This window comes from Melozone crissalis, unplaced genomic scaffold (genome assembly GCF_028551555.1).
Source record: "Melozone crissalis strain CALT ecotype California unplaced genomic scaffold, PUWL_Pcris_2 ptg000004l_1, whole genome shotgun sequence".
Taxonomy (NCBI): domain Eukaryota; kingdom Metazoa; phylum Chordata; class Aves; order Passeriformes; family Passerellidae; genus Melozone; species Melozone crissalis.
The window spans coordinates 36,263,042-36,290,094 of NW_026535782.1; the positions used below are offsets into that span (position 1 = coordinate 36,263,042).

A 27,053-nucleotide genomic window follows, 5' to 3' on the forward strand; every position below is an offset into this window, starting at 1 on the left:
ATCCCGTTTGGCAAAGCTGGCTCAGGCACAGAGAGTTACTGTGTACAGGTTCATATGCAGGAGCAGCACAAATAGCTCCTGTCACTTCCAATAGCTACACTGTTTTCCTCAGAGAAGTTTAACAAATTCCCCAAGAATGCATAAACTCTGGTTTAGGAATGGTATTCCCTAATTTAGTTCTCCCGCTGACACACTGGAAAGCACCCTCTGCTCTCCCACTGCCTCACCTCCCCTCCCCTGAGGCAGGATGGAGAGGAGAACTGGAGGCAGAAAAAGTAAAGATCATGAGATAAGAAGAACTTACTGGAAACAGCAATGAGATAAGAAAATGATCAGTAACAGGAACAATACTAATGAGAGAGGGTAGAAGGGAGGCAGATTTACACGTGGTTGCTCACTACATGGAGCCTGGCATGCTACATGAGCCAAAAGGATCCCCTGACCCTGAGCCTGGAAAATGAGTAGTGTAGAATAACCCCAGCTCCCAGGCACAGCCCCCCTGGTACTGCAAAAGTTAACCCTGTCCTGGCTGGAACCAAGACAAATCCTTGTACTTACACACTGTGGAAAGTGAAAAATGCAGCCTCTGGAGAGAAGAATTGAGTCAATGCCGGTGTCATCCCTTTGCTATTCCTACAGTCTAACAGCAATACTCAAACAGCAATACTCAATAACCTATTACAAGACATTGCACAGTGTATTCTCACTGTGCAGTACTTTGAAAACAACAACAATGGCCACAAACCAAATACAAACAAACAAAAACCTAGATAACAAAAATTCCTCCAGTTCCAGGAAAGTAATCATTATTGGATTATCAGGTAAAAAAAATTTAGATAAATAATTGATCCTTCACAAATTTCTGGACTGATAATGAACTGAAAAAATATATTCAACCTAGAATCAATATTTTTGTTGTGGTTAACAAATTAGAGTAGGAATAAATACAGACTTACATTTACTTAATGCAAAGGCAATTTACTATACTAATCTCTGCTATATTATATTAAAAAATCCAATTATTGCCCATTCCCATTATAGAAATACAAGAGGCACATTGTCAAGGGTAACAAATAGAAGTTTTCAGAGCTTTTAAAATTTCATTTTATCCTTTTTATCTGCATCAAAATACCAACCTAGATGTTGATTACAGCATTGTTAGTGATCAAAACTGCAACCCAGAGTAGCATACATTAACTTTCACATTGAAAGAGTAAGAGGATATTATCAAGTGTTAAAGGCATTATAAAAAATTGTTTTAAATTTTTATATTAAATGTCAGTTTTATTTTAAACAATCCAAACCTTGTAAAACAATTTTCAAAGTTTCTTGTGCTAAGGTTATTTAATGTTTTGACTTTATGGAAAAAAACTGAAAAACAAACCTTATTGAGAAGGGATCTTGGCAATAGTTCACAGAATCACAGAATGGTTTGTGTTGGAAGGGACCAAAGATCATCTGGTTCCAATCCCCCTGCCATGGGCAGGCACACCTTCCACTATTACAGGTTGCTCAAAACCCCATCCAACCTGGCCTTGAACACTTCCAGGGATGGGACATCCACAGCTTCTCTGGACAACCTGTTCCAGTTCCTCACCACCTCCACAGTAAAGGATTTCTTCCTAATATTGAAACCGGCCCTTTTTCAGTTTAAAACTGTTGTCCCTTGTCCTCTGACACTCTCTGGACATAGAAAAAATCCCCCTCAGTTTTATAGCCCCCTTTAGATACTGGAAGAATAATGTTTCCCCGAAGCCTCCCTTTCCCTGCTGGCCATGCTGCTTTTGCTGCAGCCCAGGATGTGGTTGGGCTTCTGGGCTGTGAATGCACACTGCTGGCTCATGACCAGCCCTTCATCCATGAGAACTCCACTGTCCTTCTCTGCAAGGCTGGTCTCAGTGACTTCTTTTCCCAGTCTATATTCACATTTGGGATTTTTCCCTACCCGGATGCAGCACCTTGCACTTAGACTTGCTGAACTACATAATGTCCCCATGGGCCCACGTGTTGATGACAGCCCTTCCTTCTGTTGTGTCAGCAACCCTGCTGAGGCTGCACTTGACCTCACTGCCAGTCATCAGTGAAGGTACTGAAGAGCATCCATCCCAAGAGTGAGCTCTGAGGGGCCTCACTCAGCACCATCCTCTGCCTGGACATGGAGCCATGGACTACAACTCTGGCTGTGTCCATCCAGCCAATTCCTTATCCACTGAATGATGATTCACCCATCAAATCCATGTCCCTTCTGTCTGGAGATCAGCCATGTCATGTGGGACTGTACCGAAGGCCTGACAGAAGTCTACATGATGACATTTGTTGGTGTTCCCCAGTCAACCATTTCTGTCACTCCATCATACAGGGCCATATTGCTCAGGCACAATTTGCCCATAGAAAAGGCATGATGGCTACCTTGGCTGCCCTCCTTGTCTTTCACTTGCCTCAGCACATCTTCTAGAAGGATCTGCTCCATGATCATCACAGACACTGAGGTGAGGCACACCAGTCTGTAGTTTCATGGTTCATCCTTTCTTCCCTTTTTAAAAATGGGAGCATAGTTTCCCTTTTTCCAGTCACTGAGGGCATCACCTGATTGCCACGATGTCCAAACAAGCAACAACATCAGCCAGTTCCTCGGGGCCCTGAGATGCACATCAGGTCCAACAGACTTGTGGCTATTCAGTTTCATCAAATCATCCCAAACCTGCTCTTGGCTTATAGTGGAAGGCACTTCACTTCCCCTACACATGCCCAGAGAAGCAGCACTTCAGAGAACTGTGAAGTCAAGTGGACCAGAAAAAGTCTGCAACTGAATCTCATTATTGAGCCTGTAACTGCTGCTATGCTAAATATCATTGCACTGGTAACACAAATTCAGGGTGTAGCCTCCTCATGAATGGCAACCCTGCTTATTCTTTGTATGATTCCCAGTGAGAAAAGTCCTTAGACCTGCTGGTCCTTCAATCCAGCAGTAAAACAAGTTGAGCCACAAAGGGGTAACTATGCAGAATATATTTTATGCTATTCAGGCACACACAACCATGTTTTTGGCAAAATATGAAAAGCATGTACAAAGGATAAGTTATTGAAAGCTAACAGTACAAAGAGTATGCAGATTTTATTTGGAGTCCTCACTTTGTGCTTCATTTCCCCCAGTTATCTTATTTCTTGCCAAGTCCCCACATCCCACCATTACCCGCTCTCTAGACGGTCCAAGATCTTCCAGCTGTTTTCTTTGTCTGGTTTCTAATTCTTCCAATCGCTTGCCAAGCAGGGCAAGCTCTCTTTGATGCTGCTCCTCCTTGAAATTTAAAGGAAAAAGAATGTGGCTCTATTACATTTTACACACAAGGGACCAAAATGAGCAATACATTAATTTTCTTTAAGGAAAATAAAAACTGTAAAGTCCAGAACATCCATATTTGTTAAATTTTACTCATCAGTGTTTCATGGCTATTATTCTGATATTCTTGATGAACAGCATCAGGAAGAAATACATTTGCAGATGTTCCTCCTCTCAGATGAAGGAGCACATAAACCTGAGGTCTCAGTAACCATGAATCTGTAAAGTCAACCTGCTCAACCGCAGCCAGAGAGATTTTCACCCTCAGCAGCTCAACCTAAGACTTTTAACCACACAAGAAATCAAAAGCAGCAATACTTCTTTGCAATAACAAAACCATGGTGTGAGAGCAACAGTAGCATTCCTTGCTCAGAAGAAGCCATTTGAAGCCTCTGAGGGGAAGGACAAAGTATGGAGAATTGACTTAAAACTACCCAGTTGTTACATTCAGTAACATTTTCCTTTGTCTTTCAAATACTCCTTCCTATTGCGATGAAGGGAACATCTCCAGACAACTCAAAATTTCTTACTTCTGTTCAAAGATGAAATACACCTTCCTTAAGACTAAGGTCAGTAAAAAAGGACTATTTCAGTAGCCTCTTTTGCTGTATTATTTTCACAGCTTGTGCTATATCCCACCTGAAGAAAGGAGAAGGATGCTGCAGGCCCAGGAGGCCCAGCAGACGATGGGGTTACACCGACTGGGTTGAGTGCCGGTATGTCAGGACTCAGAATTATACTCCGGAATTCATTGTGCCGACGCTGCAAGTCCTTCAGCCTCTTCTGCAGGCGAGCATATTCTTCAGAGGAAACATTCTGTCTAGGAAATAACAGATGGTTTATTGCTCAAGATCTTTGTTATCCCAACACAGCAGCACAGCTCTCCACGAGTGCTCTGCTGTTTAACACCTCCAGTTTCCACCTATCCTTACTCAGAAGAACTGGAAGGTAGATCTGTGTATGTTCTTTTGCCTACACATCTGTCTAAATGCCCCTCTACATATTTAGCTATCTGCTCTATTATAGATTAGAGTTTACATAAAATAAATTAAGCTTTTATTGCCATTCAGAATAGTGAGTCAGTGAAGCTACATTAATTATTAAAATCAAGCCCTCTGTAGGGGCTCAATGAAGAGGGAAAAACCAGAACTTCACCTTTCAAAGAGGATGCCATGTCTGTTTCTCTTGCAATTCTGATGTCTTGTTCACTTCCTTCTTTTAAAGGGATTCCTGCAACTGCACCTATCAGATATTTTTTTCTCTTTTTCTTCTTGAAGAGACAGCCCTGCAACTGTCTCATAAGCTCTCAGCTGCCCATCCTAAACAGAATCTATTCAAAGAATTCTAGTGCTGAAAAGGCCATTAGACTGGACTCTGGCTACTAATATAGGTAACATGTATCTTCAAACATACTCCATATTTGTAAGTCATACCTTGAGCATATGTAATTATTTAAGCTAAGAAAAAGCAAAGTAAATTACCTATTTAACACTTGATTTTCCTTTTCTAGTTCTTCCATCTTGGCTTCCAAAAGTTCTATTTTCTCATGCATCCTCCTTTGTTTATTGTCATTGAGAGTCTTTCTCTGTCAAACAGATATTTCAAACAGCTAAGTAATACCTTAATAGATTAGATCCTGTAAAAATTAAATCTAAACTATATGTGGTTTCAAGCTATAAAGAAACATTTTATAGGAGTTTCCTTCTTTAAGAAGAGATGCTGGGATGTTTGAAGGTGCTTAGATTGCCATGTTGGGAAGCAGAAGAGATGGAAAATGATCCATAGATGGGAATGAAAGAGGCACAACTGCCAGTCAGTTGTTGGTCAGTGACCAGCTGTACTAACAAACATTAGCAGTATCTGAGAATCACAATGGTCATCCTTTAAATGGACACATAGAAATGAGCATAAGCATAACCAAAAAAGTATGCTTGCTGTTTTTGGTTTTTGGTTTGGTTTTTCTTGGGTTTTTTTGTAGTTTGGTTTTTATGGTTTTTTTTCCATATTGATCTTAACTATCTATGACCTTAAAAGACACTGGTAGGTTTCATAACCTATGTTCAATGTAAAACAGCGCTAATTAATCTTGAGGTTTTACCTGCCTTACCTTCCAAACTATTTTTTAAAAAGTAAGCTTAGGAGAAGAAATAAAATTTTAATATTCCATCAAGGAAAAGTAGAACATCATTTGTCTAGTATCTAGTATCATCATCCTCTCCCATCAAGGGGTTCACCTCTTAATCAATGCACACATATGTGCAAAGAAAGCCTCACAAAATCTTTGATGGCATTACAACAAAGTTGTTGGCTGTAATATTATTTTGCAGGTCATTCAACCTATTTCTATGCTAATCTTGAAGAACCCAAGATATTTAGTTATTATATACAGTAGATTGCAAATAAACTCTTAACATTGAAACCATTCTAGCTGGCCAACATAAAGCTGAACTTTACACAGGGTGGATCATTCAAAAAGGAAGAGACAATGTGCCTTTTTCTGAGCAACAGCAGCTCGACATAGCTTGTTCTTCATTTGCTTGTATTTCTCTTCATACTCTGTGACACGCTGTGTAAGCACATGCTTCTCCTGCAGCCATTCCATACGCTGGTATTCTGAAGTCCTTTGGAAAAATCAGGGCAAAAAAATCAAGAGGTCATACAATGCAGCACATTCAGTTAATACTTTAAGGCTCTTAAAACAGGTGCATCTTTTCACAACTCTTACTTTTATATACTTAAAGGATCTGATGTGAATTTTATTATGTTAACAATCTAATTGTGACTACGACATTTGAACCTGTGCATTATCCTAGGATTTCTTTAACTATCAAATTTTGAAAACTGATTCCAAGAAGCTGATTGTTGGTGTCTTGTTGGATCAGCATGCAGCCAAACCACCCAGAGAAAATTCCTCAATTCAGGTCAAACCATCATAGTAGAACACAAGAGGAGATGCCTATTCCAAACATCAGTTGTCAGAACTGTTGACAACTACCTTCTCTGTTTAGGAGGGCAGGGTGCTGCCCTATGGGGTCTACTAAATCTTCATAACAGACTTGCTTAGGATGTGTTCCCAACCAGAACAAACACCAGCTCAACAAGAAGCTCCCACTAATATGGTTTCTAGACAACATTCCAGCTGAACACATACCACCAAAGGCATATGTTATCTGTTTAGACTTTTGCATGGTTACAACACACTAAAATTAGGCTGTGTTCTCTAGCAGTGTATAGGAAAGGAGCCATTTCTCCGTGCTGCCTTGTTTGTTTGGGCTGCCTGCATTGCGAGCCAAAGCAGGCAAGAACTAATGGAATATTTCATTATATTACTGTTAAAAATTAAAATCAAATGGTGAGATTCTATGTAGCAGATTTTAAGAAGACCAAGGCCTGGTATTAGTGCATCCACCACTACTCCAGTCCCGGGCAGATGCATTTTCCCTGCGGGGACTCTGAATGCATCTCCATAAATTTCTCACCAAACCACCTCTCCCTTCCCCACAGCAGAAGTATTGGGCATCCACTCTCACTTGGGAAACAGAGTCCTGGCCCCTGTGTCACCTGTCATGGCTCTTCTAGTTGATGCAGCATGGCTTGTGCCTCACTCTAGACTGCAAATAACTACTAGCACCCAGGAACCAAAGCACTTTGGATGAGCGCTGCTTAGCAGCAAAAGGATTTCAGCTGAAGCAATGGTTTAAAATGCTTGAGTTAGGTGTGAGGGTTTCTAGAGGTGTTTTGTGTTTTGGTTTTTGTTGTTGTTTGGTTTAAATGCCACTAACATTGTTCCCAAAATGCTAAACAAGTCCCTGTTTGAGCTCATCTCTGATCTGTATCAGGCTCATAGTTTGCCTTCAGCTGTTTTTCTCCTTTCACATTTTCATTTCCAAGCTTAAGATTGACACAGCCAGATATGCAGCAGCTTTGCCTACTTATGCTCAATGCTCAACTGGCACTATTTATCTGGAACTTTTTATCTTGTTGTCTCATCTTTTCACTTCCTGTTGCTTTGGTGCAATTAACTCTTTGGTGTTCAAGCTCATAAGAATTAACTGAACTCAGAAAGGAGGTTCTATCACTCACAGATTCATAAAAACAATGGGAACATGACCCAAGGCTCCCAGGGTAGCAATGGCACAGGCCTGCAGGAATTACATGCAGGCTACAGAGCTGCTTCATTTCTGCAGTACCAACCTTAGTGCATCTCTTAGTACCTACATACTTGTATACAATGATCTCTGAGGACTGACAAGTCCCTTCCACTGCCTTCCCAGGAAAAACTAGTCCTGACTGTTTTGTGATCCATAAATATGTAAATGACAATGACAGCCTCATTCAAGTAACAGCAATGATCTCACTCAACATGTGAGTACACCTCCCTAAAGCAAACATCCAAATATTTAATGTGCTAGTGACATACTCTGCCATCCAAATGCAATAATATCTTCAAATGTTGAATTGAAAAGCACTACTTAAACTAATGACACCATAGCAATTGCAGCACCCATTAATAGGAAAAGAGATGTTAAAACAAAAGTTACATAATATCCTTTGGAAATGTATTTAATCTGGGACACCGACTTTTTGAAGCATCCACCACACAATAATCCAGTACTAGTTTGACAAATATTGGGTTACTAAACTAGTAAATTCTGAAAAACCATTTCAGACTGACAAACTGATCTTTAAATTGCAGGAAGGTGTTCATTTCTGTATGGAATCTGAATAAAATTTGGCTTCCTTCATCATTTATTGTCATACTTTGTTGACATGCGGTCAAGCTTGTGCAAAAAAAGGAAAGTGATTATTTTTAATTTTGATGAGAGGAACTAGAAGATATTTTATAAGCTTTTACTTACTTCATATCAGCTAAAAGTAGCTAGTGGGAAAGGGAAAGAAGTATTCACACATGTACTGACTGGGACTGTGGAACCTTATCATGCATAATACAATGTTTGAATGCTCTTTTCACACATACAGCTTAAACACTCTTAAAAGAACTCTCTGAAACTCTAGATCCATTTATACCTATAGAAGTTTGACGCCCTCTTCAGTCAAGTAGAATTTCAATTTATGCAAGAAGTGTACCTCACTAATCAATAATTAATTTTAACAGATACAAATGGAAACCAATGGAAACAAACTCCTCTGTTTTTAAAGCTGACATGAGGAAAGCTTTTATACATGCTATGCCCACAGAATGTACAGCCATTTTTTACAACTGTTCAATATTTCCTGATCATTTTAACTTTCTGACTTTATTCAGAATCTACAATCCACAGTTAAGTAATCCATATGAGAAGAACACAAGCAGCATGAAAAATAAAGCCAAAAGAAAAAAATTACTTCTCTGTTTCCAGTTGAGCTTTCTCTGCCTGAGCCCTTGCATGTTGACATTCTTGTTTCAATCTCTCTATTATTTCCTTCAACTTTTGATTAGATTCCAGCAAATCTTTTTCTGATTGAGAAAGTGAGGCAAGCTGGAGTTGGATATCATTTATTTGCTGCCAAAACAAAAAAGAATTTTTCTATTTCAGAAGATATGCAAATAACCAGCAACTGATTTTGAGATACTGAGACAATGCAAAATGGAGACACCAACTAGCTTTAGCTTTTCATTAGCCTTTTTTACTCGTTTCTTTTCTCTTTACTCAACACTTTCCCCAGAAGCTTTACAGTAAATGACTACAAGACAAAGGGTTTCTGTTTTAGTTAAAATGAAAAAGATAGGCAGGATGCTTCTGCCACTGAAGTGTCCCCCAGAACTTCAGAAATCCAACACTTCAGCCCCAGGCCTGAACAGAACTCGAGGACCATGAAATATTTAGCAGCAGAGCTGTGGAGCTTTCCAGGCTCTTCTGTTCCATAACATACTGAGTGTTACAGCCAACAGGGACTGTACCAATCAGTTCACAAAACAAGGAAGCACTGAAAAGTGCAACCTCTGCAGCCAGCATACACAAATGATCATTTCCCTTTCCTTTTCCTCCCCTCACATGGACACTTAGATCCCCCAATTTCTGATTTCTGGAGGAAAAAATAATTGTCTCAAACTTCAAGTGCACACAGCTTGCAGAGTACTTTGATGCACAGCTATTGTTATTACCTACTAAATAACATCACAGGCAAGCAGGAGTTAAAAAATATAGGTTTGGTTTTCAACACTGCCATCAATTGACTATGCAATAGAAATATACCTCTTTACACTAGTTTGTTCATTTATGAAACATCTGTTAAACACTTGAAGAACCTCAGATGAGAGACGCAGTGTAAATGCAAAGCATTACCTAGAAACAATTTATAAGTCTCCATGGCAACTGAATCTCCAGTTAAATAGTGCATAACCATATTCAATATACCAGTCTATAAACATTCAGCTTTGAAATCCCTGTTACCCACAAAACACATGAAGCAAAAAACTGTAATCCATTTATAGAGGTCCAGGAAAGCACGATTGATTTCTGAACACTTCTCCTTTAAATATCTGAAGTACACATTTCATCCCTCCAGGGGAAAAAAAAAAAGCCTTAAAAATTCAATCTAATCTTCAAACGCAGGACATGGTAACTACAGGGAAGAATGTATTTCTTTGTAAAACATTATAATGCAATAAAACCTTACCTGTTTCAGATCAGCATTTTCACATTTCTTTTCTTCCAGCTCTTTTGTCTGCATAGCTTGCTGTTGAATTTTTAATCTAAAATTGTGTAAGACATCCTTATTTTTATCTAATCAAAATTCCAATGCTATAAATTAGGACAAATCAGCCTGACAAATAAATGGCATTATTTGAAAGGCTAATAAATATTTAACTAAAAAAGCACTGAAAATATATTTCTATTCATTCTTGGAATTCACATAGGAATAAGACTTTTGGAGTATGATTAATTTTATCATGCTAACCTTCAACTATAGTAAGCTAAGTAAACTCCCAACCATAATAACCAACTCAGAGATATCATATTAGGTCTCAGATTGCCAATTTCTGCTATGGTGCCATTGTGGAATGAGAAATTATTTACTCTAACACTGGGGCTATGTCAGCAGCCAGCACTAAACTAGTTTTAACAAAGTTGTATTGCCAAATTATTACTTCAAAAGGGTCATTGAAAATAACACTTAAAGGTTTGGACGAAAAGGGTTACCATTTCAAACAGTTAATTTTTAATCCTGCACTCTTTTTTACATAGTGCAAAAGATAATCCTGTTTAATCTACACCAGTGAACACTTCATAATGAAGGCTTCTGTCTCTATGAATAGTAAGCTTTCATACTGTCTACTGTAAAGACATTAAGGAGAGAAAATGAGAAATCTGTGCTAAGATTAGATTAGAAAAGTCACACTACCGCAAACGCTGAAGTTCCTTTTTGCTAGATTCTTCTGCCATCTGCACAGCACGTAGTTTCTCTTCATACTGATCCTTTTCAGATTGCCTCCAAGAATCTTGTTCCAGTTTCATCTTTTCTAGATCAGCTAGTCTGTTTTCGAGTTCTAACCTAAAACATTATTCAACATACACACAAGAATCACTAGAAAATGTCAGAAGTGTTTAGTTAAGAGTGATATTTTTAAAAGTATCACAAAACCATCCTCTTTTAGAAACTGAGGAGGCAATCAGTAGACATACTTTTCATTCTGTAAGGCTGCAATATTGTCAAAAACTTCCTCTTTGGCAGCTTGCACTTTACGAATTAGCTCCCGATCCTTTTCCACTAAAAGCACTCTATGTCGCTCAACAGCTGCAGTAAGAATTTCCTTGTCAGACAGCAATCCTGCATTATACATTAAAAAAGTTAAACATGTCATTATTGGTAAGAACCTCCTAGGAACCTATATTCAAATAACTTTATAAATTCACAAAAGGGAACTAAAAATCTCAATTCAAATGACAGAATTAATGGGGGAAGGAGAAAAAAACAAAACACAAGAAAACAAGAAGAGACCTTTCTAAGTATAACAGTTATATTTCCAAAACTTTTGAAAAGTAACCATTACACTGGAATAACTGTCTATGAGAGTTTCTTACTTTAATAAATGATAGTAATTAAACAGTTAATATTATTACAGATTTAAACTCCACAGCAATTTATACAAAGCATTTGTGTCTGTTCCATAACAGCTATGCAAAGGTCAAGCAAGAAAATTTTCATTTTTGGAAAAAGCTTACAGTAAACAGGAACTGGTTGTCATTGAAACCAGTAACTGGGCAACAACAAATCTCAATTTTAATCCACCTATATTACCAAATGAGACATTTCTAGAACCATGACTTCTTAGGCAGGGACAAATTATACAAACTAAAATCTTGTAACTGACACCTGTATTCACTGGCAAATAAGCCAACATGCTCTAACAGTGACTCCTGGTTATCCAGCTAATTCAGCAATGCAAATGGAATTCCACAGTAAGTTCAGGTTAACTTAAATCTTGTCTGTATTCAGTTTCATATTTCACAGAGCCAACATTTCTAGCTTGCAATACACTGTAAGCATATTGTCAATACAGAAAACACCACTTTTTCATTGCTCTTAGTGAACTTACTATTCAAGCAAGTGAACAGAAACAACTATTTCAGAAAGACAAATGTACTGTTTTGGGGCTATGGCAAATCAATGAGGACAGTTCTCTTTAAAACGGTGTAATTGTGTAGTTGTGTGATTTAAACACAACTAGTACTAGAAAGCTTTGGCCTTTTCACTCTAGAAAGCTATTTCAAGTTGCCTAGATACTCAGCTGCATCAGGTAGCTTACAGCAATGCCTGTTCCCTTCAAAGAATGAGCTAGGTGCTGTATTTTGTTTCATGTGGCAGCCTTACGGAATTGGTATCAATTCCACAGACACAGAATCAAAAAACCCAACCACTGAAGCTCTGTGGCACGATACGGTTTCAAGCAGAGTATGAAAGACTCGAGAATTTACCAATAATAGAAAAAAATAACCATATGAAGTACATAATTTGAAACACATTATGCTCAAATTGTGTCACAAATGCACTAATTTACATAAATGAAAAACTGCTCTCAATTGTTCTTTGCCTGGTAGAGCAAGTGAAACAACACAAGTATTTCAAATACCAAATGAATTGTCAGATCTATCACCTAGACCAGAAGTAGAAGCTGGAGACTGCTGGGGAGCATTCAGACAAAAAAACCAGTTGTATTATTCTAACTGAAGTAAATAGATGAAATAATTACAAAATAATTTCATACTTTACCATCCATTTCACTTTGAATCTTGTTTCTCTCTCTTTCTACTTCACTCTTTGTTCTTGCTGCCTCCAGTTTGACATTTGTTACCTCCAATTTATGTGAATGTTTAAGTTCTTTTACCTATGAGTTAGTAAAAACCAACGTCAAATTAACTATAATAAATTTATGTATATTTACTTTACTTCTGACTAAAGATACCTCCGAATCAAGCTAAAATAAAATTAAATTGAATCTCCACAAGTAAATCAAAACAGTGATATCCAAAGCCAGAATATCAACTACTTCCCCAAGTAATTTCAATTTGGTAACTACTTATAGTCTCCCTGGCCTCCTGGAGTGCTACTCAATTTCTCAAAATCCAGGTCTGCATAGTCTTGAAGTGCATTTTAAATCAAATACTGCTCTACAGACACATCAAATGGCCTCATAAAAGTAGGAGCCTTAAGAACATCAAATCAATGAAAATTACTGCTTGCATGGAAACTTTCTATAGTTTAGGCATTTGAACGCAGTAATTACACGGTCAATGCAAATTAAATATCTGGAGAAAAGCACTTATAATGAAAATCCATTCACAATGACAAATGTAATTACAACCTGCTTGCATATACAAGTGGCAAAAGGTTAAGAATGACACAGTAGCTTATTAAGTAACTACATGGAAGATTTAGTTGCTTATATATCAAGTTGATAACATTCAGGGCAACTTGAAAAGATTTAAGGTGGCTTTTTTAAGGCAGAAAATCCAGAGGACAAACATGCACCTGTGCTCAGGAATAGGTTTGAGTGGGAGCAGAAGCAGGTGGAGGTTACTATAATAAAGCTTTTATTTTCCTCCCTTTGAGAAACATGACTGTAATATTTAATTTTCTCCTGCTTCTGGAGGGGAGCAGAGAAGACCAGTTGATACAAAAAATAAAGACTGTAACAATATTCTATATATTCTGGGAAATGACTGAAAAATCTTTACCAGAAGTTTTCCCTTCCTATTTAGCATTCATGGGGGCCAAGTAGGGTATATTACATAAAGAGGCTTTAAATAGCAGTATAGCTACACCTTATTCCTGTGGTAAATTAAAACTTTTTTTAATGAATCACCAAAATTAAATACTTAGCACTCAAATATGCACTGTAAAAAGATCTCAAATAAAAAAAAAAAAGGAAAAGCATACAATCATAAAACGAAACCTCTAAGATCTGGTGCCAACACAACAAAGTCACTCAAATATGTTTTAAGACAATGGTTAACTTAAAATGCTGTGATGCAATTCTGTACTGAAATGTTTCTGTACAAGCTATGCTGGCATTAACCAAAGAAAAAAGCTATGCTAACGTGATCACTCTGCTTCTAATCTAACCTAAATCTCCACAAGTAACTCCAATGCAGCTTGCTTCCTGTAGCTAACACAGCCCATTCAGAGGATAGTTTTTAAGACCTCCAGAAAAAAAAAAAAAGATAGAAAGATCAGTTTTAGGCTGACTGTTTTCATGAACATTGAAAACATGAATACAAAGATACCACTTCACAAGTCTTGTTCTGTTCAGGAAAAAGATCTAGAAGAAGGAATAGTAACAACATAACCTCAATCTTTAGAGAGACTTTCAGGTATGACATATCTCCTGTAAAGTCATATATTCTTTGTCTTTCAACTGGAATTGAGGGAAAAATTCCATATCTATTTTAAGTCACAGCAGATGACATTGTAACTTTTAGTCTAAAATATAAGCAGAAAAACATAAAAGGATGTGAAAAATATATTTTAGACACCATAAAAGTACTTACTTGAGCAGCTAAGGAATTGACTTCTCGTTCAGCTTTGTGGAGTTTGCTAGTTAAGAGAATGTTTTGCTCATGACTCGTCTGCAGCTCTTTCTCAATGCGATCAACCTGCAGTTCAGCAGACTTCTTTTCTGCCTTGAATGAAGGAAGTATTTTTAGGATTTTTGGAGCTGGGTTGCTTCTTGTTACTCATTTGAAACCTTTGGTTAATCTGGGCTTTCAGATATTACTGTCTCATTATAATATATAGTATCACATATAAATATTCAACTTTGTTCTACCATATATTCCAATACAACAAGGGTCTTGAATTTTACTGGAAAGGCACAACTATTTTTACTAACACCTCCTACACAGAATCACTCCCATTTTCAATCCTCCTTGATAAGGAGTGATGTAATCTGACTTACTTAGGAGGCAGCAGGTGTGCTCACCACTAAATTACTGGGCTATAAACAGTGTAACTACAATTAGTGTTCACAAAGGGTAATATGCTGGCCTATGCAGTTATACTGATGGAAAAATTAACATCCTGGAGAGGAAATAAAATACAATTTTGGCATTATAGACTCTGATCTTTACAAGACAAGACCCTGATCTTTAGTGAACATGAAAAAGGTAATCTAATACATGATTTCTAAACACTTCTGCTTTCAGCAGGGCTCTCTTTAAAGCTGTCTAAGAAGATTACAGCACTTTTTAAGTTGAGATCAGAGCATTTTGTAACTGAAGTATACAGCACTGATAATAGTAACAAAAAAAAAAAAAAAAGAACCATCTATCTGCATGCTGCAACTGTGCAAAAAATCTAGATGAAGAGGCTCACTGCCTAGAGAGGTAGCAAGGACTGACAGAAGGTCTGGAGGAATACAGTAGAATCCTGGGAAAAGTGCAACAGTCCAGAAATACCAAGGAGAGCAACAGCTGAGTAATAAACAACTGCAGTAATGTGGTGGAGCAAGAAGAGGCATAGGACAATGACAGATGATGAAGGGACTAAAGAGGGGTGCATCATGTGACATTCTTGAAAAGAATAAAGAATTTACTGCAGCAGATTATTAACATATTGGTTTCTAAGTCCAGCTAAGTGGCAAGGGTTGACATGACCCTCTTACTGACTACAAATATGGATATGACTCGCTTGTTTTGAAAGGATAATCATTCAGCATAGTCTCTCAGTTGAGAGACTTTCCAAAGTTGAACTGGCAGTGCATGACTCCCAGTCAACTACAATTTGACTTTAAATCTGAAATGTAGAAATTCAAATTGTGGAGTCAGTGGCAAAATTATCAGTGATTTCTGTGACAGTTCTGTCAGGCCAAGTGCTATTCTTACTGCACTCTACAGGGAGGTAAAATAAGAACAGAAAATCTTACCTCTAGAGATCGAATCATGGTCTGCATGTCAGCTAACTGTCGTGCTTGTACTCTTTGAACATTTTCTGCTTGCACAACACTGTTGTGTCTTTCTGCTCTTAGTTCTTCGACTTCTGCTTCTAAGGCTTTTAATTTCTGACACAGTTGTGCCTTTTCTCTGGAAAGTGCCTCCACACGTTTACTGTCCCTTGTGGGATCAATGCTAAGCAGCTGATTATGGAGTTCTTCCTTATCTTTATCCAGTCTTGCAATCTGATAGTTGTTAATCAGAAAAATAAAAGTTCTTACATTGGTTAGGTGTCAGGCAGCAATATTTACAGTAATTAACAATTCAGAAAAGAGTAGCAGTGGACATTTAAACATTCATTTGCTTAGAGTAGGAAATTCAAAGCAAGACCACCTGAATGCCTGTTATTAGTGTGGTCTGTTTGAGCACACTACAGAGTGCAACACTGGTTGATGTCCTCATTAGCAAGCTGGATGATGGCATGGAGTCACTTTCAGCAAGCTTGAGTTTGACACCAAACTGGGGGGAAATGGTCAATCTGTTGGAAGGCAAAACTGCTATCCAGAAGAATCTGGACAAGCTGAAGGAATGGACAGAACCGGATCCTCTTCAATAAGAGGAGCAAGACATGCATCTGAGATAGAGTAGTCCAATGCAACAGTACAGGCCCATAGCAAGGGGAGGAAGCATCTCCATGGAAAAGGATCTGGGGGTCCTAGTGGACAGAAAGCTAAAGGTCAGTCAGCAGAGCACCCAATCCAATCCTGGCAGATTGGCAGAAGGATAACTAGCAGATCCAGGGAAGCGATCCTTTGTCCCCTTTCCAGGACTGGTAAAGCTGTACCTGGAGTTTGTGTCAAGTCCAGATGGCCACTAAGGTGTTCAGAGGGTTGGGGAATATGACATATAAGGACAAGCTGAGGGAACTAAGCCACAGCTCAGAGAAGAGGCACAATGATGGGAAGAGAGGCAACAGGCACAATTCGGAACAAGTGAAGTTCCAACTACGTATTGTGAAAAAAGTTTACCATGAAGATGGTTAAATACTGAAAGAGTCTGCCCAGAAAAATAATGGAATCCCCATCCTTGCAGATGTTCAAGACTTGGCTGGACATGGACCTGAGCAATCTGATCTCATTACACTTCAATATTTTAAACAAGATTTTGGAGTATAAAGAGTCTCTTCCAACTTCTTATGATTCCTCTATTTTATAATTACAACAGAACTCAAATCTGCTAATAACTCCAGACAGCCAACATGACCGGGCCCTGACAGACTAGAAACCAAAAAACAAACAAACAAACAAAAAACCCAAACCAAAACCCAATAACAACAACGACAAAAACCCCAACTCTCTCTTACAAAGTAGTACAAAAGGTACAAGCCAATCTGGAGACTGTAATTAACAAACATAAATTCATAGATTGCTACACTTCAAAATAACTTACATGGACTGAATATAATAGTGGGACCAGAAGAGTAAGAAAGAAAGGTATGTAAGAATTCTCTCCATATTTGGAGATTAGTCCAAACTCTGATCTGCAGCAGTCCTTTTAAAAGTTTCACCAGTGTTGTCTATGAACAAACCTGATTTCTGCAGCAAAAGCCCTCCAAATGCCTTTTATGAGGAGATTCAATTGCATTATATGCCCAAGCCATCATTTAAGAATCAGGATGTTTTTATAGCCTCCTTGTGCAAAATGACATGGGATGTTAGAAAACCTTTGAGAGAAACCAGATCACACAATGCCCTGGGCTTAAGGTAGTTGCATTCTGTATAAATGTGCTAATTAGCTGCAGGACTAGCAAAAACTCAACAAGCCCGTGAGAGAGGCAGGCTGTAAAGCAGCATGTGGGTTTAGCTCCAGGAAGGACAACTGTTCTGTTTTTAATGCACTACATTTGCAAACTTGGATTGATTTTGCAAGTGATGATTGCTTTGATTTTTGTCTGATGTTTGGAGTAATACATTCAAATCTGGCATCCTAGAATATATGCTTCCAGACAAATACTTAAATGGATATGCAAATGACATCTGCAACTCATTTACAATGATGTATCTATTTAAAACATAAATAAGCTGACAATTTATTTAGCTACATACACTTTTGAAAGTCCAAAGAAATGAAAAAAAGGTTTCTTCAGGAGCTAATACAAATGAAATAAAGTTACCAAAGTTTTCAGTATCCTTTTGATTATCACTATCTTGATCCAAACTAACATCATGGTAAGTACATTGCAAAACATACCCTTATCTGCTATTAACAATATATCTTCCTTGAGAAGTTGCCACATAAGTAATTTAAAGCCTAAACTTCCATTGGTCAGTCAGATAATTAATTTCAAATTAGCATCATGTCACAAATCACAAATGTGATTAAAAACAGCTTTAAGCAAACGTCATTTACCAGAAAGCAAGTTATTCTTACTTTTAATAGCACAAATATTGCAACCCATCACTGAACAAATCTTTAGAGGCAGCCTTAGGCTAAGTCACAGAAGTGCTTCGAGAACGAAGAGAATAGAAACAAACATGAAATGCAGTCAAACTGACAACCCTTCAAGCACCAATAGTTCCACAATGTTCAAGCAGCTTTGTCAGAGATACTTTCTAAGCTACTAAAATATTCTACATACCTCAGTCTCATATTTTATTTTCTTCTCTTCTAAAATATGTGCATATTCTTCCTTTTGATGCTCAAATTCTGATTTCAGAAAGGTATGGTCATAACGAAGTTTGTTATACAGTGTTCTGTATTTTTCTACTTCCTAAGTCAGAAAAAAAAAATAAATTAAAGTTTTCAAATTTATTTCCTTTAAATGTCCATGCAATGTTTCTATTGCTTCACAAGTTGTCTTTGATTAACTGAATGCTGCCTCCTCTCTCTTCTATGATTTCAACCTTTCCTGAGGTTGAAATCTGGGACAACAGTACCAGAGAAATAATGCCATACTTTGCTCCCCCTTTCAGTTTTAATTTCCTAAGATTTTAGGAACAACTATAAAGCAGCAATCACTACTCTAAATGAAATAAAATTTCAATACTTATGACTTACATTTTCTAGCTTCTGATAACGCTCTCTCATAGGAGACTCCAATTCCTCATACATTTTTGCTTTTAACCGTTCTAATTTTTGAGGAGTTAGCACCTTAAAACAGAAAAGTATCACAAATAATTAGTCATATTCATTCATATTATTTACACTGTGATTGGTCACATAGCCAGGAATAAGGTATTTCAAATATGTTTTTAGGAATTTTACTTAATTTTCTAGGCTTTTCTAAAGAAAATTTAATAGTAGTTTCAAAAGCAAAAAAGTATTAGTGAATTAAAAATATTCTGGGAAGATAACAAACATTTGGAATGTCAGCATTTATCAATAGAAGCAACACAAATTTCAGGCTGAATTGCCAAGAGATTTATCTCCTTTGTGGGGGATGGGGGAAGGAAAAGCAGTCTCACATGAAAGATAAAGAATTAATATCTAACTGAAACAGTAAGTGAACCAACCCAAAAAGATCAAAACAAGCAACACCAAACAATTATTTGCAAAACACATTAGATGTGTGTTCTCCAACAGGTACATGGATACTGGTTTAAATAGAAAAAACCATCAGGAAAGACTCCTGGCCTTAAGCTCGATTCTGTAAGGTATTTTGTTAAAATTTCTTGATAGGGTTCACACAACAAACTATCTACCAAGAAATAGTTTAAAACAAAAAAATTCATCCACAACTGTGACATAGTCTTATTTATTCTAATTTTCTTTCACTTATCTGTACCCTGGAGTCCCTGGAAACTAGTCCTAGATATGGTACTGAAGCACATCTCCTCCATTCAGAGTCTGGGATCCTTTGGTTAGAGATTATATTTTTTTCCTAAAAACATGTCCTGCATTACTTTAAGGAAACAAGCAGTTACATAGAGTGTCACCCAAGTTATCTTCAATGTTGAGGAGTTTTTTTGTTTGATTTTGGTTTGGGATTTTTTTTTAAGAAAAGAAAGAGGAAAGCTGTCATCACAAAGAAAAACAAATATCCATCTTTCTAGTCACCTGTCCTAACAGATTTAGGCACCTAAGTTACCCTCCAAGACAGATGATTCTCCCCTTAACAGCAGAGCAAGCATGGATAGAGACTGAGAGCCTTACACAGCACCTAACAACAGGATTTGGATGATTCAGTTAAACAAGGAAACACTATTTTCAACCCATAGTCACTCTAGAGAAGAGCCATTGCTTGGACTGGGTGAATTTCAAGTCATCTGAAATATATCCATGCTGCATGAACAGAAAAATATGCATGGTCCTACTACATGATAAAAATACATCCCAAGTCCTTCCAGTAAATTATCTCACCTGCTGCTTCACTTGTTCCAGCTCCTGTGTTTTAGCCAGCAACTGCTCTTGAAAGTCAGCAAGAAGCTGCTGAAATTTGTCATGTACAGTCTCTTTTTCAACTAACAACCTTTTCAGTTCATCTTGTGATTTGGTATAATCCTCTTGCAATCTGAAAGATAAAATTTACTTTATATTCACCTTTTAAAATTAGACCTTAAAGCTCAAAAGACTCACACACAGGAGCAAACATACGGACACCAAATAAGAACTAAGCTATTAATATCATCTTTCTGTAATATATTGAAAAGTTATCCCACAGTTATAAGCATAAAAAGTGCTGCAGAAACATCACCTGCAACGTCTTAAGGTACTTCGAATTGCTTCTTTTCCTATATGAACAAAAATCTCTTAAAATCTCTCCTTACACACAGGAATAGCTAACACACATCTCACACATACAAATAAATCCCTTCCAACATTTAGCTTCACCTTTTAACAACTCAAAGAGAGAAACTTGCTTAAATTGATGTACCTTAGATGTTCTGCCCTTAGAGTTTGGTAATTTGCTTTGTGGTGCTCACTTCGCATTTTTTCATCCATCAAAAGTTTTAGTATTTCCTGTGAATTAGCTGCTTCACCACTTTCACCCACAAGGGGAAGGAGGTTGCCCAAAGCATCCATCTTCTGAGCACTGCTCACGATGAGTATGGAGGAGACAATTAACGTATAACTGATCTACAAGATCATCCACTGGTTACACTGGCACCTCAGAAGATCAAGACACCTGAACAAATACAAGGACATGTGATTAGCATTCAAGTACATTCACAGTTCAAAGGTTTCACACACTGCTTTTGCTTTACAGCAGAAACCTTTACTGGAAGTGCAACTCTTCTCAGGGCAGGCTGCATGGGCAGAGAAGTAATAGCGCTTCCAGGGGCACAGGATCCACTTAAACATGAAGGTCATTGGAGTCAATACAAAATAAGAACAAGCACTACTATCTGAAACATTATAAGACATTTTTACTTCTGGTCTACATTGAGACTCCAACCATGATGCCCTCTTTATGCCTTTTTAATCAGAGTTCAAGCAGAGGTCACAGATAGCAGACACACAGCTTTTCTTACTACTTATTAAAAAGTCTGTCACACTGTCCTAACATGCTGTATTAATCAACACACAAATACTTCAGCTGGAAGAAAAGCAGATAATTCTCTACTGAATTCCTACCAAGCCCTCTCTGGAGAAGAGCTAAGGTATCAGGGACAGCCTGGAAGACACCTGCCCACAGTTCAGTTCTGAAATATGTCACTTCCTTATTTTCAAAGCTTATTTTGTGGTTGCTTGTGACCTTTCCAGAAAGACTTTTGCAAAATGTGATAATATCAGAATGGTGTGAAGAAAGCTGCAAATCAAGAGTTCCTGACAAATAAGAAAGTATTCTAATATGCCTCATAAGTGCTTTTTGATATTTGAAGAAATAGGTATAAATCTGATCATTACTGACACTTCCACAGTATCTGGGGGAGGGAGGACTGTAGCTGAATTTTAGGGAAGTTACAAAGACTTGAAAACAACTACTCTGCCATTTTAGCTTTTTGCATAGCTGGACTGATGCCTAAGAAGTCCATGTCTGCAGTGTGCAAAGTGTACCTTTGTCTAAAGTAAAACTCAAACAGAAAAATGATAAATCCCTACCATCACTACAAATACCTTGCCTTCTTTACATGCACAGTTGCATGTATATTTTCTACCACAGCACTCCTTCATGAATGTATCTTAAACAGTTCAATTTGATTTTATAAACCCCTGAACTATAAGCAAGATGAAAATATGGGGAAAAAACCCATTCCACTACGACATGATAATGTCAAGAATGTGTAAATGTAAGACTTTCTTTCCCTGTTTTCCTTCCTCTGTTGCTAAAACGAGTAAAGGTCAGAGAAAAACCTACCACTCATAACACCAGTCTAGGCAAAGCAACAACAGCAAGTTTGTATTCTGCTTTACCCAAATTTGCTGAGAGAACGAAGAGGAAGAAATCAGAATAAGGAACATTCTCCTCTGTGGCTGTTCTAAATGCACAACCAATTTCAAACATTAATGACACAGGTTTTGAAGACCCTCCTAATCAATACAATCTCTTTTTCATCCCTGAATTTTGTTGGCTGTTGAGAAACAAAGGACAACAGCAATTTTCAAACTCAATATAAAGACATTTTCAATTGTTAAACCAACAGCTGGACGAGGAGAACAGGTCAGTGATGCTAAAGACAATAAATCATGTGAGAGAAGAGAAAGCTCTGGCACACAGAAAATTCAAGGCAGCATGTGCCTAAGAATTTCTAAGCATATCAACAGGGTTAACATGATCACTATTAAAATCAAACAAAAACCCCACACAAACAATAAGAACAAACCAAAACAACAAAAAAAGCCCAACAATCAGGCAACAGCACTTTGCTTTCATATGTTATAGATATTAAATGTCACTATCAAACTGTAAGCCAAAGTTCAGAATTAGGAACACAGCATTTAAAGTCAGATCTGAATCCTGCTGCTTACTCAAGTAAGAAGTATTTTTTGAAGTGGCATAATGGAGATAAAGTCAAAGACACCAAGGAAACGCTACGTTTTCTCAGACAATGTCAGCCAAAAGATAAACTGGAACACAGCCTTTCCTACTCTCTATTCCAAGCTGCTGCAGGTGAGAAGTATATTCTCTCCTCACAGCTTTCGTTGCTATCAAAAAGCGCACAAATTACAACGCAAGACACACACCTGGCCATGTTTTCATATGCATGAAGATTTCATTAAAAAGATAAAAGGAGAAAAGAAGGGGAGATAATTGCAGCTGACAAAACAATGCTCCAGACTGCGAAAACCTGTTGTATTCAAGGAAACAAAACTCTTTTGGCTTGCAGGGACATCTAGCGGCAAATGTCGTGATTTGCATTCCTGGTGACAACTGTGAAACAGAGATTTGATTACTTCATGAACTCTTTCCTCGAAAACACAAAGAGCAATTAGTAATATTTAACCTATTCACATGCAGAAAAGTTTTGTCTTGTTTTGGGGTTCTTTTTCCCGCATCACAAAATAATTTCTGGCAGTAAAGTGCTAATAGTCAACAACATTTAGGGATACCAATACTTTAAGTATATTACCAACCAGAATCTCTTCTGTGCTAATGGCTGACAGTAGTTGCTCACAGTCAGTGAACAGGCCTTAATTAATCTTCAAAATTACACAAAGACTACAGTCATAGTTTTTGAGAAATACTTTAAAAGAACACTAGGTTCTTCCTCTCTTGGAGATGTGTTCACGAAGTGGAGAAGCATAAAACATACTTTAAAGAAACTAAACCCACCATCATATTTAAACTTAATTCTACACCTTCTTATTTAGCAAGCTACCAAACTGCAAATTTGTATCAGTCATCCCAAATTCCTACTATGAAGCCTTAACATAGTTTTCCATAGGTATAAATACAAAGGCATTGGTGCAGAGTCCTGAAACCTAGGAAATGCACACTCTATGGCTAAAATGGTAGTACTGCAGAATACCTAAGTGAAGTAAATAAATTACATTTCCAAGAATCACCTTTGTTTTGCCTTTCTTCTCAAATTATTATTATTTCTCTTCCTAAAGAGAGAAACACTGCTGAATTACCTACTATACATCTCTTTATAGCTGCACATCACGAAAGGGCTTTGCTTTTGCAATATTTTTCAGCTATATTATTTTAACTTTTTCTTTGCTACAAGCTCTTTAAAAGTGAGAATACTTGCATTTAGAGAAAAATATTATATATCGATACGATTTTTTTCTTTATATGAATTTTTATGGCATTTTGTTTACAACACCAAGGCTTCCTTCTTGTTCACCTGGCATAACCAAATGACATGACTGCACCATGTATTGGTAATTCCCAAGTGCCATACGTAACTCGCTCATGGCTCTCTTTTCCATGCCACACTTAAAACACTTAAATTTATTGTCTTTGAACACAGTTTGAAACAGCTAGATGATACAATGAATATAATTTTGCAACTAACAAAAAAACTGACAGTATTTAGCCTTGTGCCAGGTTTTGCTCAAGCAGTAAAATTCTCATTAAAATCTGTGAAAGCCAAAGAGCTTCTTCACACAATTCATGGTCTAATTCCTCTGCCTGCTTCTCTCACAACTCCAGACCTCTTTATTTGCTCTTTCTTTTTTTTCTAATCCAATTAGCCAAGATCTTCTGAAACAATGAACTATTTGCCTGAAAGAGTGAAAAACTCCAGGAAAGCACAGCCTCTTTAAAGCAGCTCTTCAAACACCACCCCTTCTCATCCCTGCTCAAGAGTCTACAGTAAGACCAGACAATGGTCACACGCAAAAGGGTAATCCAACACAAGAGCTCGCAGTCACCAGGAACGGGAGGGCTCCACTGCTCCTTTCTTTGTCCCCATTGCTGTGTTTGTCATTCATCAGACCCCTTCATGAACTGTTTTAACTCAAGAAGCCAACACACTCAAACAAGCAGAAGACACTCAATAGTTTTTCTGTGAGGTCAGTGAGTCACACGAGCTCATGGAAAAATCCAGCAAGCGACATCATCAGTGAAAGTGGGCAGCTGGTACGGATGGGGGAAAGGAACAAAGAGCCAAGTAAACAGACAGGAGGAGGAGCAAGCCTTTCTCCTTTCAGGGGCACAGAGCTGGCACAGCACAGAGCTCAGATGTTCACAAAATCACAGCCTTGGACTAGATGCCCAGATTTTACATGGTCACAATTCAGTGAAACAAACCCTATCTTAAACAACTATGCAACACAATCATAAGAGATCAGACTTCCCACGAGCATCAAGTGTGCAACAAAAAACACCCCCAACCCCCTTCTATATCTTTTGAGAAATGTGGCAGCACACCACATTTTATTCTACTGATCTGTCATCAGCAACTTGCAACAGTCAATGCAATCACCTTAAAAAAAATCTAGGGAGGCAAAACCAAAGAGAAACAGGAAATCCTTTGTTATAGAGAGTTCCACAACCCAGACACTGCTCAGATGTTGCTGCAGAGAATCCCCTGAAAATCAATGCTTAACACTTTTGTGCACCAATACTGGAGAATATCTGTATGACAGCTGCATTTCAGAAGACACCAAGCTCATGCAAGCTACTCTCACTCCCTCCACAGCAGTGTTCAAGGTACAAGTTTCAACAACCATTAACCATATTATGGCAGTGTCCATCCCTACACACTGCACATGGTACCACCCTCTCAGTTTCTGTCTTACACTTCAGATCTGGTTACTTATTAGGTGAAAAACAACAAACAAGGTTCTCTCTTAACTCAGGGTTAAAATTTGTGCTTTACCCACACACACTACCAAGCCAAACTGATCAATAGCAGTTACTGATCAATTTGAATTCTGAATGGGAGCTACACCTGTAAATTGAGCCGTAGCCAAGAGCAGCCAGTCTCCAAACACCATGTATGTTTTCCTATGATTTTTCATGGCAAGAAGCCTTCAAACACACATAAACCTTCACTCACTAAAGTTTCATTCAAAGTTCTACCCAGGATTTTTGCAAATAAGCTATATTCCACAAACAAAACTCTTCTGAAAAATCACTTCCCTTTCATGCTGACTCAAAAACAGAGATGTTCAGGGAGGGCATGGGTTTCACATTGTCATACATATCCTACACCTCCTGTAGGCAGAAACATGATTTTATATACACTCTACAGTACGTGGACGAAGATCGAGTGAGAGGCCAAGCGAGCTGCATAAGTCACTGTGATCTTTTTGCTGCTCTGTTTTTGTTTTGTGTTACTTTTAGACGCAGGAGCTCGGTCAGAGGAATACCACTAACACGGCTGACACACATCCAGAAGCACAGAAAAATAACAATTTTCCTCCCAGCGAACGTGGCTGAGGATGAGGATGGCTGGTGGAAAGCAAAGCAAACAAGCGGAAACACTCGAGAGCCCGCAGCGAGCGGGCTGCGCCTGCCTCTGAAGGCGACGGCGAGCGCGGCAGGCCGCAGAGGCCGCGGCAGCCGCTGCCGGGGCTGGAGCAGCGGGCACAGAGCGGCGCTGGGCCCGCCCGTCCCGGCTGCGCTGCCACCATCGGCGCGGGCCGGGGGAACGCGCGGGGCCGGGCACGGGCCAAGGTTCCTCCCCGCCCGGCCGCCAAGAGCTGCGGCCCCACGCACGCAGAAGGGCCGCGGTCAGCCCAGCCCCCATCGGAGCCCGGCTCCCCCCTTACATCCCGGTGCCCCGCACGCCCCGGCTCCCCCTGGCACAGCGGAACCCCCGCCACAGCCCAGCCAGGCGCGGCTGCCGCCAGCCCGAGCGATTTAAAAATGGCGCCTCTCACCTCCCGCCGGCCGCGCCGCCGCCGGGCCCGCGCCGCGCGGGGCACGCTGGGAGCGTTGCCGGGGAGACGGGCGGGCTCCGCAATGGCGGGGCCGCCCTCAGGGCGCTCCGAGCTCTCCGGTGCCGCTGCTCTCGCGCACAGATCGGCTGAAATGATGTAAGCACCGTCTTTCATAAACATCCTCATTGTCCCTCTAAAATCGCTTTGAATGAAGCAAGAGATTGAATCGGTATTGGCATTCCTCTAATAAAGCTAACAGCGCTTTCATAAGGATTAATATTGTTTTCAATTAGTATATTAGAAGGTGGGTATTGGTGATGACACACACTCACATAGCCAAAGAAAAGGTGACAAAAAACCCCCAAGGCAAACGTGACATTGCCAGCGCGGGAGATGACAGCTGCGGTCGCTCCCCAGAGGTGGCTGCCGGCTAATGAAGGGTTTGGATCCGCGATGGGCTCAGCTGCAATGGCGGGAGCTCAGCGCTCCTGCCAACCCCACTCTGGAAACCGCTGCGCAGGCTCTCGTGTATGCTGCACTTGTTGCAGTGCTACAAGCGAAATATCGACAGCACTCCATCCATAGCAATGTACACCTATAGGGAAATAAATGACTCCGCATGA

General features: G+C 38.9%; 1 protein-coding gene across 1 annotated transcript; it reads right to left on the bottom strand.

Annotated features, from left to right (window-relative positions):
• Window positions 1-1,007: 1,007 nt before the first annotated feature.
• Window positions 1,008-26,462, bottom strand: CEP83 (centrosomal protein 83). Its single transcript, XM_054274147.1, has 16 exons — window positions 26,431-26,462; window positions 20,588-20,839; window positions 20,074-20,224; window positions 18,772-18,864; window positions 18,353-18,484; window positions 15,708-15,959; window positions 14,335-14,466; window positions 12,557-12,671; window positions 10,969-11,113; window positions 10,688-10,837; window positions 9,962-10,037; window positions 8,687-8,844; window positions 5,832-5,961; window positions 4,822-4,925; window positions 3,980-4,160; window positions 1,008-3,298 (listed from the first exon to the last, which is right to left on the bottom strand). Exons 2-16 carry the CDS (start codon window positions 20,734-20,736, stop codon window positions 3,116-3,118), a joined length of 2,151 nt encoding a protein of 716 aa, XP_054130122.1. The 5' UTR covers window positions 20,737-20,839; window positions 26,431-26,462; the 3' UTR covers window positions 1,008-3,115.
• Between the last annotated feature and the right edge of the window lie 591 nt (window positions 26,463-27,053).

Coding starts and splice junctions, on each gene's coding strand:
- CEP83 (XM_054274147.1), bottom strand. CDS start 20,736: ATGGATGCTTTGGGCAACCTCCTTCCCCTTGTGGGTGAAAGTGGTGAA. Junction 18,865..20,073: donor TGGAACAAGTGAAGCAGCAG/GTGAGATAATTT, acceptor TTCTGTTTTAAG/GTGCTAACTCCTCAAAAATT. Junction 4,161..4,821: donor GAAAATCAAGTGTTAAATAG/GTAATTTACTTT, acceptor GTTATTTCCTAG/ACAGAATGTTTCCTCTGAAG.